The sequence below is a fragment of the Morus notabilis genome, unplaced genomic scaffold, assembly GCF_000414095.1.
Source record: "Morus notabilis unplaced genomic scaffold, ASM41409v2 Scaffold662, whole genome shotgun sequence".
In the NCBI taxonomy this organism is placed as follows: Eukaryota; Viridiplantae; Streptophyta; class Magnoliopsida; order Rosales; family Moraceae; genus Morus; species Morus notabilis.
Genome location: NW_010364997.1, coordinates 24,987 through 40,045, shown reverse-complemented (window position 1 = coordinate 40,045; position 15,059 = coordinate 24,987). Strand labels below are relative to the sequence as shown.

The following is a 15,059-nucleotide window of genomic DNA, read 5'->3' as shown; positions in this document are numbered from 1 at the left end:
TGTCATGCTGTCGACGCTCCACCTGTCACCCACATTTTCCCACACAACATGTAATATGGTATCAGAGCACATTTCCGTTACCTAAATTCTCTTGATTTGCTCTGCCCTTTTCTTGATTTTCCTTCTGATTCCTTGTTCATACAAGCGATTTCATGGAGTCTTCAACATCTCCTTCTTCCGGTTCTACCAATTCGCAACATGGCAGATCCGCCATTGAAGATCCTCTGAATCCTTTCTTTCTTCATCATTCTGATAGCCCAGGACTTGTACTTATTTCACAGCAGCTTACTACTGACAACTATACAACTTGGAGTCGCGCGATGATGATATCTTTATCTGTGAAGAATAAACTCGGTTGCATCGATGGTTCCATTCTGCACCCAGACGGTACGGATGTGAATCTTCTTAATTCTTGGATTCGTAATAATAACATAGTTATTTCTTGAATTCTTAATTCTGTTTCCAAAGAAATTTCTGCTAGTGTGTTGTTTTCTGATTTTGCCTTTGAGATTTGGATTGATCTTCGAGATCATTTTCAGCAAAGTAATGGCCTTAGAATTTTTCAATTGCGCTGTGAATTAGTCAATCATGTTCAAAATCAGCAATCTATTGGTGTATATTTTACGAAGTTAAACGCGCTGTGGGAAGAACTGAGCAATTTTTGACCTTCGTGTTCCTGTGGAAAATGTTCTTGTGGAGGTGTTAAGGAATTAAACCAGTTTTTCCAAGCAGTGTACGTTATGTCCTTCCTTATGGGATTAAATGATAGTTTTGCTCAAGTTAGGGGACAACTTTTTCTTCTTCTTAATATGTTGCCTCCTATCAACAAAGTTTTCTCTCTTATTTCTCAAGAAGAACGTCAACGCAATGTTATTTCTCACAATAGCTCAGGAGTGGATTCTGTTGCCAGCTCGGCCTTTGCAGTCAAACATGATGGATCTAAACAGGCTAATTCTAATAATTCTGATTTCTAAAGTTCTGGAAACAATAAGGGGCAAAGGAAAGAGAGGTCTTTCTGCACTCATTGTAACTTTCATGGACACACCATTGAGAAGTGTTACAAAATTCTTGGGTATCCACCGGGCTATAAGCCTAGGCAAAAGTTTCAAAATGTTGTTGTCAACCAAGCATATAGTCAACATGATTCTCAAACTAGTTTGGGCCCCGAAGATGGAGATATAGGAGGTTTTCTCAAGACTTTGAGCAATAATCAATACCAGTAATTGATGACAGTGTTATCTAGTCATCTGGCTACTTCTATGAAAGATGTTACTCCAACAAATGCTTCCTCTTCTTCATTCTTGACAGGTATTTGTTCTTCTGTCTCAATAAGAACTGGTTTTTCTTTTATAGATCATTGGATAGTTGACTCTGGTGTGTCTAGGCATATTTGTTCAAATGCTAACTTATTTCTATTCATGAGGTCCCTATAAGATTTTATTGTGAACCTGCCTAATAATGCTCGAATTACAGTCAGTATGTCTAGAGATGTACAGATTAATTCTCACTTAGTTATCAGAAATGTTCTGTTTGTTCCTCAATTTCACTTGAACTTACTCTCTGTCAGTGCACTTATGATTGATTCCCAGCTCATAGTAAGCTTCTTCCCTGATCACTTTATCATTCAGGACTCCAACAGTCAAAAGATGATTAGTAAGGGTGATAAAGTTGAAGAGTTATATGTGCTAAGTACAGAACATTCAACTCGAGGATTTCTTTCAGTCTTTGAGTAATAAGAATTTTTCAGCTTCAGTTTGTGATTCCCTAGTTCTAGTTAATAAAGTTTCAGCTCACATTTGGCATAGTAGACTTGGCCATTTATCTTTCAAACAGTTGAGCACTTTGGCTTCTCAATTACAGTGTGATATTTTCAGGTGTAATAATGATAAACCATGTTATATTTGTCCTATCGCAAAATAAAGGTGATTGTCCTTTGTTTCTCATAATAACATGTCTTAGTTGCCTTTTGACTTGGTTCATTGTGATATATGGAGTCCCTATCATATTAGTGCACTTGGCTATCAATATTTTTTTGACAATTGTTGATGATTATACTTAGTTTACTTGGGTTTTTCTGCTTAAACACAAGTCTGATGTGATTACATCTATTCCCAGGTTTTTCAATTTTGTTGAGACTCAATTCCATGTCAAGATTAAAGGTTTTCGATCAGATAATGCCAAAGAATTGGCTTTCACATAACTTTTTCATGACGAGGGAGTTTTGCACCAATTTTCTTGTGTAGAGACCCCACAACAAAAATCAGTGGTTGAGCGAAAGCATCAACATTTACTAAATGTGGCCCAGGCTTTATTTTTTCAATCCAAAGTTCCAATTACTTTTTGGACTGAGTGTGTTATGACTATAACTTTCCTCGTAAACGTGACACCTTCTCCCTTGCTTCGTAACAAGCCACCATATGAACTACTGTTTAAAAGACCAGTAGATTATTCTTCATTACGAGTTTTTGGATGTCTTGCCTTTGCCTCCACTTAATCTGCTCATCGTACCAAGTTTGATCCACATTCTAGGTTGTGTGTCTTTCTTGGTTATCCAAATGGTGTGAAAGGGTTAAGCCTTTTGACCTAAACAGTAAAAGTTTCTTTATTTCCATAAATAAGGTGTTTCGTGAAACTGTTTTTCCCTTTTCCTCTCTTCCTGTTGATGAGCATACTATTGACCCTTTTCCTAATATAGTTCTTCTATCCCCAGCCTCTGACCATCTCACATCCTACACTTCACCTACTTCACCTAACCCGGCTGCTTCTCCTGCTCAATCTCCAATTCCGCAGTCTACTTCACTTCCAGTTCCTCCTCCTGCTTCTCTTAGGCGTTCTTCTCGCCCTACCAAAACCCCATCTTACCTAAGAGATTTCCATTGCAATTTTTCTCATCCTTCCACTTCTGACATCTTATACCCCTTATCTAATTACCTATCGTATAACTCTCTTTCCCCTTCACAAAAAACATTTGTTATGGTTGTCTCTTCACAGTTTGAACCTCAATTTTACCATCAAGCTGTTCCTTTTCAACACTGGTGTGATGCTATGAAATCTGAGCTCGATGCCATAGAATCTAATCACACTTGGTCTGTTGTTCAGTTACCTCCCGGCATACATTCTATTGGTTACAAATGGGTGTATAAAATCAAGCACAAGTCTAATGGCTCCATTGAGCGCTACAAAGCCCATTTGGTAGCTAAAGACTACACTCAACAGGAAGGTGTTGACTACATTGACACTTTCTCACCAGTGGCTAAGTTGGTTATTGTAAAAGTGTTACTAGCCTTGGCGTCCATTCACAATTGGCATTTAGCTCAACTAGACGTTAATAATGTCTTCCTTAATGGTGATATGTTTGAAGAAGTGTACATGGATTTACCACTTGAGTACAAGTGTCAGGGGGAGCACTCTACTTCTATTAGCAAGTGGGTTTGTAAGTTGCACAAGTCAATCTATGGCTTGAAATAGGCTTCTCGCCAATGGTACTCCAAGTTCTCACACTCTTTACTTCAGTTTGGCTTTAAGCAATCCAAATCTGACTATTCCCTATTCACTAAAGGTTTTGGTTCTTCTTTTGTTGCTTTATTAGTTTATGTGGATGACATTGTTCTCACCGGGCCTTCTCTTGATGCAATTAGTTCTATCAAGGCCTTCCTACATAGTTCTTTTAAGCTGAAGGATTTAGGACCATTAAAGTACTTTCTTGGTTTTGAAATTGCCCGGTCCTCACATGCAATAGTTCTTTCACAACGGCAGTATACTTTACAGCTTCTGGAGGACACATGTTTTTTGGCATCTAAACCTACCTCCCTTCCTATGGACCCCAAACTCTCACTCATTGCCACAGCTGAAGATCTTCTCCAAGATGCATCCCAATATAGGCGTCTCATTAGTCGTCTTCTTTATCTCACCCTCTCTCGTCCAGATATTACATTTACAGTGCACAAGCTTAGTCAGTTTTTATCTCAACCTCAGATCCCTCGTTTACAAGATGCACATAAGCTTCTCCGTTATTTCAAGTCAGCCCCTGGTCAGGGATTATTCTTTTCTTCCATTTCTTCTTTGTAGCTCCGTGCTTTCTCAGATGCTGATTGGGCTTTTTGTGCTGACACCAAGAAATCTGTTTCTGGTTTTTGTCTGTTTCCTGGTGATTCACTAGTTTCATGGAAAGCAAAGAAGCAGACCACCATATCTCGCTCCTCTGTTGAGGTAGAATACAGGGCCTTGGCAGTCACCACGAGTGAACTTGTCTAGATTAAACAATTGTTGAAAGATTTTTGTGTTACTCTTTATGGTCATGTTCTTCTCTTTTGTGACAATCAAGCTGCGTTGCATATTGCTTCTAATCCAATCTTCCATGAACGTACAAAGTACATTGAAATTGACTGTCATTTCGCCCGCGATAAAGTTTCTACTGGCTTTCTTAAGCTCGTGTCGATCAGCTCCAGGCATCAGTTAGCTGATATGTTCACCAAAGCTTTGCCTTCAACGTTATTGTTCCCTTTGTTATCCAAGATGGCTATTAAAAACATTCACAGTCCATCTTGAGGGGGAGTTTTAGAGTTAGTTGGTTTGTTAAACTTACTCAGTAAGTTTGTTAAACTTACTCAGCAAGCTTGTTACTTAGTCTATATATAATGCTGAGGTTGTGTAACATTATTTTTGGATGAATGAGATATTCATTTTCCATTCTTTTCTTCTCTTTTGCTTCCGTAATAACATGCTTTTACATTTTTAGTGACCCTTTCCGACGACGAAAAAAGCGTGGTTTTAACCTTGTCTACAATTCCTCTAGCGTATAGATATCTAGCGAAATTGTGCATCCAAATCGGATGTTCATCGAGGCAATAACTAATCATGTTTTACTGCAAGACTGACAGAGACCACCTTCTTTTCTTCATAATGAATGATGGGATAAATCTCATCAAACTTTCCTTTAGGGCTCTAAGGGTATAATCAGAAGAAATGAGTTGAATGAAGGACATGGAATCGAGGACAACAGCACCGAGAAACGAGGCATAAGTGAGTCCGATATCAAACTCATTGAGCTCATGTTTTTCAATGAGCAAGAATAATACAGAAGCTCCAAAAAGGAAACAAAAGCTGATAATGCGAAGAATGTACCCGATTATTCTTCGATGCTTGGTAACAACCACCTTGGTGTGAAGAACCTCGTACAACATGCTCAGCTCGTACTCTACTACTCTGAAAGCAGTGGTGTGATCGAGTTTCAAAAATGTTTTCTGAGAGAATCATCCTGATTTGCGGCTCACAAATTTATCTACAATCAGCCCCTTGAAGCTTTTGAAGAGTTTGTATGCTAACTGCAGTGATTATGTGTCACTTAAGCTTTTGTAGGCCTTGGGACACTTGCTGCTGCTTCTTCAATATCAGATACCTTCGGATCAGTGTTTGATACTGTCCTCTCTTGAGATTCTTGATCAGAGTTTGAAGAATGGTGGCCAAGAGCATCTGACTAATTTGGTAAAGAAGTACTACTAGGTCCGAAATGATCGGTGCTCGCAAGGTAAAGAGCGCAAGTTCTCTCACCATACTTGACAATCCCCACAATGAAGACCAACATCGTGGGGAGCCAAATCTTGTTGTTGGCACTACAACAAAGGGGGCTTTTGATAACTTTTAGTTATAGCATTTTTAAAAAACCGTTATTAAAACTTATTTTGATTACATTTCATAGCATTTCAAAAAAATTATTTTCAGTATACATATATATATTAAAAAACCATGAAATATTTTGGCAGGTTGATAGCTTCCCCCTAAATTTCCACTTTACTCACGAATGTTTTGGAAGATGCACACAATATTGAGTTTGATGACATGTGAGAGGCGCACGTGTAAGATTTTGAGGAGGATTAAAAAGATTGCCACCATATCTGAACGAAAAAAAAAGCTCAGGCATTTTTAACCAAAATTATGTCGTTTTGGCAGAGCCATTTTGGTAGCCCAAAGAAAAAAAAGCTCAGAATTCTTTCCACACAATGTAAAACCTCCTCGTTCGTGCAGCAAAGGACTTCTCCTCGGATTTAAGTTTTATGAGCTTTGGGTCGTTGTTCTCTTCATTTGTCTGTAAAAGTTAGGGTTTTGATGTTGCTGTAACGAAGGTATGGCTTGATTGTTTCAGCTTCTTTCTCCTCAAATTAATCACGCATCTGTTGAAGTGCAACATTCCCCTCATTCAAAATTTGGGTCTTTGATCTGTTGAAGTTTGGGCCGTTCTTCTCTTCGTTGCTCTATACAAGTTTGGGTCGTTATTCTCTTCGTTTCTCTATATGAGTTTGGGTTTTGAAAGAAGATACCAAGGTTTGGCTTGATTTTGTTCGGCTCGTTTCTCGTCGAATCACAATTTTCTACTCTACTTTTGTTTCGATTCCCTTGGTTGCATCAATTATGTAGTGATGATTTGTTTCTTACTTTGAAATTCGTTAGATGCACAAGAAAACCCCCAATTTGTAGGTTATAAAATTTAGTATTCCTGTACAGAACATAAGCTTTTGTTGTGTTTATCTGAATAATGTGCGTGAAAGAAATTAGATTTTAAATATCATGATTGTTGATTTTAAATTTCTTGAAAAGAACTCAGGTTGTCTTGATTTTACGGAAAAGAATTAGTCAAAATCTGAAATTAGGCACCTTAGTGGCTGTTCACAAGCACTTTAGTGGCCCGTCTGTTGATAAGAAGAAGAAAAACATGTTGAAACTAGTTATTCAGCAGCCAAACTATTGTGCTCTTTTATCCCTATTTTTTTGGTTGTGCATGTCTAATTTTTTTCAGCCAAACTAGTTATTCACTCACATTTCAGTTTTCAGAAGAAATCATCCCTGTTTTCTTTTTCTGTTTTGGTTTATCCTTGTTTTTTTGGTTGTGCATGTCTAATTTTTTTCTCGTTTTTGACAGATTTGTAATTGGTTAGGTGCTCTCCTCAAAGAGAGGAAGGTATGCTATGTTTATTCCGGATTCTCTTTCTCTAATTGTTCTGTACATTTTTCAATGTTTGGTCTTTTCAACCATGTATTGATGTCAATTTTGTTTCCCATGCTCTTATTGTTTGCATTCTTGTCTTCCTAAGAATTGTTTTCAACTTTTGATGTATGTGTTGAGTGATGTATCAATTAGGTTTTTTGGTATGGTATTAAGTTATTTATCTAACCCACATTATTAGTTTTTTTTATTTGAAATTGATGGTCTAATAAATTTTATTTCTTAGTTACAAATGTGATAATTAATTTAGCATTATGTTAATTATGAAGTCGATTGATTGATGATGTTAGGATGATTGAGGAAGATTGGGTGCGTGCTAATAGGTGCGTAAGATTAGAATTTGGTTTTTCCGTCTATTACTCATTGTAGTTATAGAAATCTTAGAGCTGACCTTTTTATTTATAGACTTACTGAGGAGTATATGCAAAGCGCTCATAACTTTGTAAAAACTGCTGAAAAGAATTTTAGTTATCCGGAGAAGCTATTGTGCCCTTGCAAAGAATGTCGAAACTTAAGTCATCAAAGTGGTAACATTGTTTATGTACACTTGGTAATCAATGGTATGGATCCAACATACACCACTTGGTTTCATCATGGGGAAGAAGTAAACACAAATGAAGAGTTAGAAAACGTTGAGAGGAATGACATAAATGAGTTATACAAGGCTGCCTATGCCGATGAGAATGATTATATAGAACAATCTCAAGAACATAGGTTAGAGGAGTTAAATGAAAAAATGAACGATTGGTTAGAACCATTATGTCCTGGTTGTTCAAAATACAACAAGTTATCTGCCTTTATTGCCTTATTCAAGCATAAGACCATGACGGATGGTCTGATTGTACTTTTGATGGATTGCTAGAGTTATTGCATGACATGTTACCCGAACCCAATGTGTTGATAAGGTCGACGTATAAAGTACGAAAGTTTATGAGAGAATTTCATCTAGGGTATGAAAAGATTCATGCTTGCCTTAACGATTGTTGTTTGTTTAGAAAGGATAAGACAGATCTTGATAAATGTCCAAAGTGTCATGCTACAAGGTGGAAGGTTGACAAACATACCAAAAAAGCTAAAGTCCGTGTTCCTGCTAAAGTCTTGAGATATCTTCCGATAATTCTTAGGTTCAAGGCTATGTTCAAGAGTGAAAAGATGGCTCAAGATTTAAGGTGGCATTCCAATAATAAAAGCGATGATGGAAAGATGCATCACCCGGTCGACTCTCCAGCATGGCAACTAGTGAATGTAAAGTGGCCTACATTTGCAAATGAACCACGCAATCTTAGACTTGGATTGTCCATAGATGGATTTAATCCGTTTGGTAATTTAAGCTTAACTTATAGCTGTTGGCCAGTGATGCTTGTGATATACAACTTGCCACCATTTTTGTGCATGAAAAAGGAAAACATCATTAAAGGCCAACCAAGCAAGATTAGACTCACCAGCAAGCAAGGAATACTAGAAGTGTTGCTTAGAAGCTGCTTCTTAGAGAAGATTCTCCTAAATTTGAACAGTGTGGCTCAAATGTTTGTGAAAACAATAGCATAGGTGACCCAATTGATAGGAATGAAGCATTCTAGTCACCAATAACCTCACCCACTGCACCTTCTAGGAGGTCTCTTAGACTGCAAGGAGTTGAAGCTTCTCCTGAAAATAACAATCCAACTCAAAACCATACAAGAGAGTGTGCACCAGAACCTGAGGAGACACCTATTCAGAGGTTTCGTAGACTGCAAGGAGTTGAAGCTTCGCCTGAAAATAAGACTCCAACTCAGAGGAATACAAGTGAAGGTGCACAACCTGAGGAGACACCTATTCGGAGGTCTTGTAGATTGCAAGGAGTTGAAGCTTCTCCTGCACCAGAACCTGAGGAGACAACAACAGAATCTATAGGAAAGTCTAAAAATCCAAATGGAAAGAGAGGGAAGACAAAGATGAAAGGAATTGCCTTAGATGACAGCGATCCAATTTCAGTGTGATTCAACGCAATGGGCCAACCAATAGGTAACGGCTCAGTTAGCTTGCCTTCCTTTCTAGGGCCACTTGTTAGGGAGATTGTTCCCGTAACCATTAATGATTGGAGAAAGTTACAACCAGGGATGAAAGAAGTGCTTTGGAAAGCTATCCGGGTATGCTTAAGACTGTACGAGAGTGCATTATAGTATATATCTTATACTAACACGTATTTGACAATTACAATATTTTTGATGCATTGTAGGCCAGATATAAAGTGGATAAACAATGGCAGAAGCATCAAATATTCAAGAACATGGGTGCAATTTGGAGGGCCTCAAAATCAAGATTACTTTACCAAGTTAAGAAAGCCAAAAACGAAGAAGAAAGACTAAAATTGAAGCCTGATAACATCAAATCAGTTGCAAAGTGGAAAGCTTTTGTAAGGGAGAAAACAAGTGCAGCTTTTCAGGTATAATTAACTTAAAAACCTATTGTTTTCTCTCGTTGATAATTCTAATATGTAGTCCATACTTATGCATATGGTGTTTTCTTTAATTTTTTTACTAGGAAAGGAGTCAAAAGTATCAAAACATGAGGAAGAAACTACTTCCACATACAACCAGCCGCAAAGGATAAGCTCGCTTGATTGAAGACATGGTACATTCATAATTATCCTTCTTATTTTACAAAATTTTGAAGAATTTTCTTTCAATGTTGTGAACTTGAGATTTCTCCTTGTAAAATGCAAGTAGTTCGAGCAAGTCTCAGTTAAATAGAGTAGCAATTTGGACAAAGGCACATAAAAAAAAATGGTGAACCTGTCAATTCAGCAGTTGGTGAAGTCATTGAAAGAAAAACTTTAGCTTATCGTATTGTTGTATATCAATTTCTATATTGATGTGCTTATGCTTCTATGCTTTTGCTCATTGTTAGGATAGGAAAATTTGGAACAAATACAAAATGAAAGACCCACTTCTGATCAAAGTGATTTGCTAGATGATGCTCTAGCTTCTTACTTTGGTCCTGACCGGAAGCAATGGGCCTTGGGATGACTAAGATAAAACATTCTGTTTTGTCAGAACAGGATGATCACTTGTGGGCTTTACAAGATAAATGTAACAAAACAGTAGCGGATGTCAAATAATTGAAAGAGATAATTTCTCTATTGCTGAAAAGTCAAGTAAGTGGCATCAGAAGTGAGGATCAATCTAATGCAAACGTGCATTCACTAGTGGTAAGCAATCAAAGTCAATTGCTTAACATTGAGTTTTTAAACGGGATGAAATCAAGTTTTTCATATACTAACGTTTTTTATTTGTAATTGCTTGTGTTTATTGAATTATTGTCAGAGTGAGTAATAATTTACCCAAAATGACCAATAAGAGTAAGCTATTAGATTGGGTTAGAACCGGAGAAGTTGTTGCTGAAGGGCGTTTGATGCCAAGGGACCCGAAAGACCTCGTTCACCATGTACCTCTTGGACCGAATGCAGTTAGACTGTGGGTGAATGTGGCAAAAAAACTGGACGCTTTCTTGTGGAGGTCAACGAGTGAGATGAGTACCATTAAAGAAGTAATTTCAAGTAATGTGGCACGGCCTGCTGATAAAATTTTAAAGGGGTATGAAAAATCTCTACTAGCTGCAAATTTGTTTTAAGCAAAACATTATATGATTGTGATAGCAAATTTTTTTTTCTCTTCGGATTTAAATGTAGGCAATGAAGACTCATGCTTGCTCCAACTATCTACATAACAATACATGTAAGATACTCCCTGTCTTACACGTTTGACATTAAATTTTTGCCTAGTGCATCATTGAAGCCATGTTTCCTCTAACTCACTACAAAACATATGTGGATGTGGCTATGTAGTTGTGAATGGTGTAACTAGTCCTTGCTTTATTTACAGGTTAAAATAGTGGAAGTTTTAGCTGAGTTTGATTATTGTTTTGATAGTGGATCACTTTCTTACAGGTTAAACAGTGGAGATGACTTTTTTGTTGAAACATTTTGTCAAGATGGAAGGATTTACTTCACCATTTCATTTAGCTAGACGTTTTGGATACTTTGATATCTCTAGCTATTCCTTCGTTTTCTTTACTTGTTTTGAATGTTAAGGTTCTGGACAAATTGTATGACTTATGTCGTAGACATGATCTTATTGCTAACTTAGTAGATACTGATAACAATTTATACGTTGAATGTTTTTATGTGTTAATTTGAATGTTCTTATTTGGATGTAAGATGTTGCTTGAAATCACCATCTATTTGAATGAATTCAAAAGGATATTAACATAATAAAAGTATATAGGACGTTAGTATGTATTACTTTTACTATTGGTTAAATATTCAATAATAATTTTAATAAGCTACAAGAGTATGAACATAACAAGAGAGAAAAGTTATTGATTTGTACCGTAACAATGTCAAATAGCTATAAGAGACTGAAAATAGCATGTCTAAAACGTTATAAGACCTCAATTTTGTAGTGTTTCTCATATCGTTCTTAGAACGCTACGCTTTCATAGGACTTTTAATGGAGTCCGATGTCCTAGCGCTCCACAAAAGGCTATTGATAGTGCGTAATAGCATTTTTTGTTAGCTATTGATAATATATTTGTTGCAGTGTGAGAAGCGTGAAAAGACGCTATAAGCAGCAGCCAGGCTCTTCAAAGCGAGCCCTAGAAGGTGTCTAACCCAGAACTTGTTGTCGTCAAGTGCAAAAGAAGTGATGCTATCGGGGCCGCCGAGATGGAGCAAGAGAAATGAAGCCCAAAATGCGAATAGGTCGTCATTCCCCTTGGGCGGGTCACAAATATCGCCTTGGCTTTTGATGAATATTGCACCAATGGTAATTGCAGCCACCCAGTCCACCAGCAAGTAGGCCGACCAGATGAGAAAGAGCACCAACGCGAGTTTGGATCGGCGCCTGCAGGAGGCAAATGACACTAAGAAAGTCTGCAGGAAGAGGCTGAGGATAATGCCACCACGGATTTGCCATGCATCCCATAATTTGAGCAACTTTTTGGGAATTAGTAGTTCCATATGTATCATGTATTTTCCGAGGCTAGAATATGTCTAAGAGAGGTGGATCATGAGAAGTTTATGGTGATGAGGAAAAACAAGGCTCTGCGTGGTGAGGTACTACTAGCTAGTGAAAAATTTGGTATGTTTTTTTTTTTTTTTTTTTTTTTTTTTTTTTTTTTTTTTTTTTTGAAGGAAAATATGATATTAACTATCAGTAAGTTCTAATGTATCTGTGTTTAGGGAAGATATGTTGGAAAAGTTTGAAAAGAAGTTGAAAAAAATAAGAATTAAAATTGAAGTGGATTAATACATTGGATTTCTCAAAAATAGGTGGTGTTTGGAAAATAAAGCGAGGGATTGACAAGGACTAGCTAGGAGCATGCAACGCAATTGGTATATCTATATAAATATATGGGGATACAATTGGTACTTTGGCGAGATTATTGCAAGTAATTTGACATTTAGAAATGCTTTGGCAGCATAAACTTGTCGAAGCAAATCGTGTAAAAGTAGATAATACTTGTCTTAAGCTAAGATACGTAGTCAAAAGAGCAAATTAAAAATAGAAAAGATAAGGGGACAGAGAATAATGAAGTTTCATGAGAGTGTCGGACAACAAGAAGCAAAGGAAAAAGAACAAAGAACTAATATTTAAAGACAAAACAGAAAGAGATTATAGAAAAAAGAAGATGGACCATGAAAACAAGCATTACATTCACTCACGTAAAAAGTATTTCGTTGCCTCTTTATTCACGAGCATCAGATTTCATCCAAGGGGGAAAGAGACAAAAAAAAATAGGGAGCCATTTTGTTCTTCAAAATTATTAGCATCCCCACGGAACCCATCCGTTTCCTTGGAATTTTATATAGTACAAATTTTATATTATCACCCCCAATTTTTAGGACCATAATTGATTAATTCAGGGGACAATAAAGTTAAGATTCTAAAGCAAAATTGATGCACAACAGTTTGGTTGGAATTTCAATTTAAAAAATAAAATAAAATAAAGAGATCCACTATGGTTCCATGGTTTAATCAGTGGATTTGATCCAAAACCATTGATGAAATAAACTGATCCAACACCATTTATCTGAAAAAATACACATCTACACGCATGCAAAAAATAACCTGAAACAAAAAATAACAGAAAATAAATAATACAAAGATTTACGTGATTCAAAAAATTTATAACTACGTCCACAGGAGAGGTCATAAAATTTTCTAATAGTTTTAGAATTACACACTAAACTTTCTCACTTTCTCACTGTACCCAACACCGCTTCTACCCTTATCTATCTCACTTCTCACTTTCCTCTCTTTTTCTCAAAAGAAGGCACTCTTTCTATAATTGCACTCGAAATGTATGTTTTTTACGCATGTGTTTCAAAGAATGTTATAACACTTTCTGTAACACTAAAGTTTAACTATAACGATTATGTGCAGAAACGTCAAAGTAATCAAGCAGGAAATAATAGTTCATAAACATAAAGAACACTAAGAATTGGTATCGCAATTCGATACGCACACCTATATCTGCAGGACCATGCCCAGACAATGAACAATCCACTAAGTCTCAAGATTACAAACACCAATCGGATTTATACACCCAAAGACTCCCTCCTTGATGTTGTCGCCACCGTGTTGAATCTCCTTAATGGCCTTGAGCACTTCTCGTTTTCAAACTGCACGGCACACCAATCGGACTTATACACCCAAAGACTCCCTCTTTGATGTTGTCGCCACCGTGTTGAATCTCCTTAATGGCCTTGAGCACTTCTCGTTTTCAAACTGCACGGTGAAATCCCATCGACTGACAGTGCGCTTCCCCCCGAAAGTTTCTAATCCTTCTCCCGAAGGACAAACTCAATGAACACTCTTGAAGGCTCACAAATGCACAGACTTTTTTTTTCTGAATATGTTTCCGTAAAACTGTGGTGCAAAATGAGTTGAAACAAAACCTTAATATAAGGTTTCAATCTTTCACACGATCACTCATATTTTCCTCCTCGATTCTCTACAAAGGAATTTCCATGATTTTCTCTCAACAATCTTGTTGTACCTTATCACCACATTAAATCTGGTCTCGAATACTAATTAGGTTCAGATTCTCTTTTCCAATTTTGGTTGTCAACCAAATTCTAACACACAGATTGATATGATTTCTACTACGCTAACTAAGGACTCTCACATGCAAGGTAGGTCTCCAATAATCAACTCCTCACATACTACAATCAACTCATTAAGACAATCAATCTTATATTCTTTCCTCAAATATCTCTCATCAAATGCACTTATTTATAGACGGCTAATAGGCCATAAAATGACCCTTAACTTATCAAAAACACAAATAAAACTAATTACACCAAGCTATTTTCAAACTATATATAGGGTAGAGGCTCTTTCCACGCTATTACGTACATACTTAGCTTATCTAAATTAAATAGCTATCATAAAAAAGCATGGATAAAACGGCTCCTTTTAAAAAAACCTGTACTGTTTTTCGCCTAAAATTAGCTAAAGCTTGATAGACATACATGGTCTCTCATATTCTTAGCAAAGGCAGTTAGATTACTGATAAACTTTCTTCTCATGCAATTCAATCGGATTATTTTCCGACATGGTGGTTCAACAGTGATCTTTCCGTGCAGCCATTGTCCTAATTGAGTTTTGACTAGAAGGTTTTAATGAGGAATACGTAGAGATTTATAAGGTGTGAGTTTTACTCTATATATCCTATGGGGATCTTTTCCAGCTTTTAAGGCTTTTATTTAACATGCTTTTCTTTCTTTATACGTTTTTCCCAAACTTCTTGTACTTTGTATTTTTTATTCAATAAATATTTGGTGATAGCTGTCTTAGGATAAAAATTCTTGGAGTATGTCAATTTTATTGAGATGTCCTTGATTCCTTTTTTATGTTTATCGTTAGGCTTGGAAAGAGTTTTCATTATGGAATGGCTTGACCCGAGGAGATGAAGGTTACTCTTGTTCCAGTGAATACAACCTATTCTTTGTGACTGCTCTGCGGGCTCTTCATTTAATAATAATAGTTGTAGGGAGAAATCTCACAGTCCACAT

The 15,059-nt window shown here is 36.8% G+C and overlaps 1 protein-coding gene and 1 long non-coding RNA gene across 2 annotated transcripts; one reads left to right on the top strand and one right to left on the bottom strand.

Annotated features, from left to right (window-relative positions):
* Positions 1-4,862: 4,862 nt before the first annotated feature.
* On the bottom strand, positions 4,863-12,127 carry LOC112093361. The gene is made up of 6 exons (XM_024171588.1): positions 11,579-12,127; positions 8,801-8,866; positions 8,592-8,647; positions 6,009-6,085; positions 5,497-5,612; positions 4,863-5,083 (listed from the first exon to the last, which is right to left on the bottom strand). The coding sequence occupies exons 1-6, from the start codon at positions 12,006-12,008 to the stop codon at positions 4,863-4,865; spliced, it is 966 nt and encodes a 321-aa protein (XP_024027356.1). The 5' UTR covers positions 12,009-12,127.
* LOC112093358 lies at positions 7,399-11,002 on the top strand. The gene is made up of 7 exons (XR_002903021.1): positions 7,399-9,129; positions 9,219-9,425; positions 9,524-9,613; positions 9,890-10,190; positions 10,306-10,575; positions 10,671-10,716; positions 10,929-11,002. It is a non-coding gene; the product is annotated as an uncharacterized LOC112093358 (long non-coding RNA).
* Positions 12,128-15,059: the final 2,932 nt, after the last annotated feature.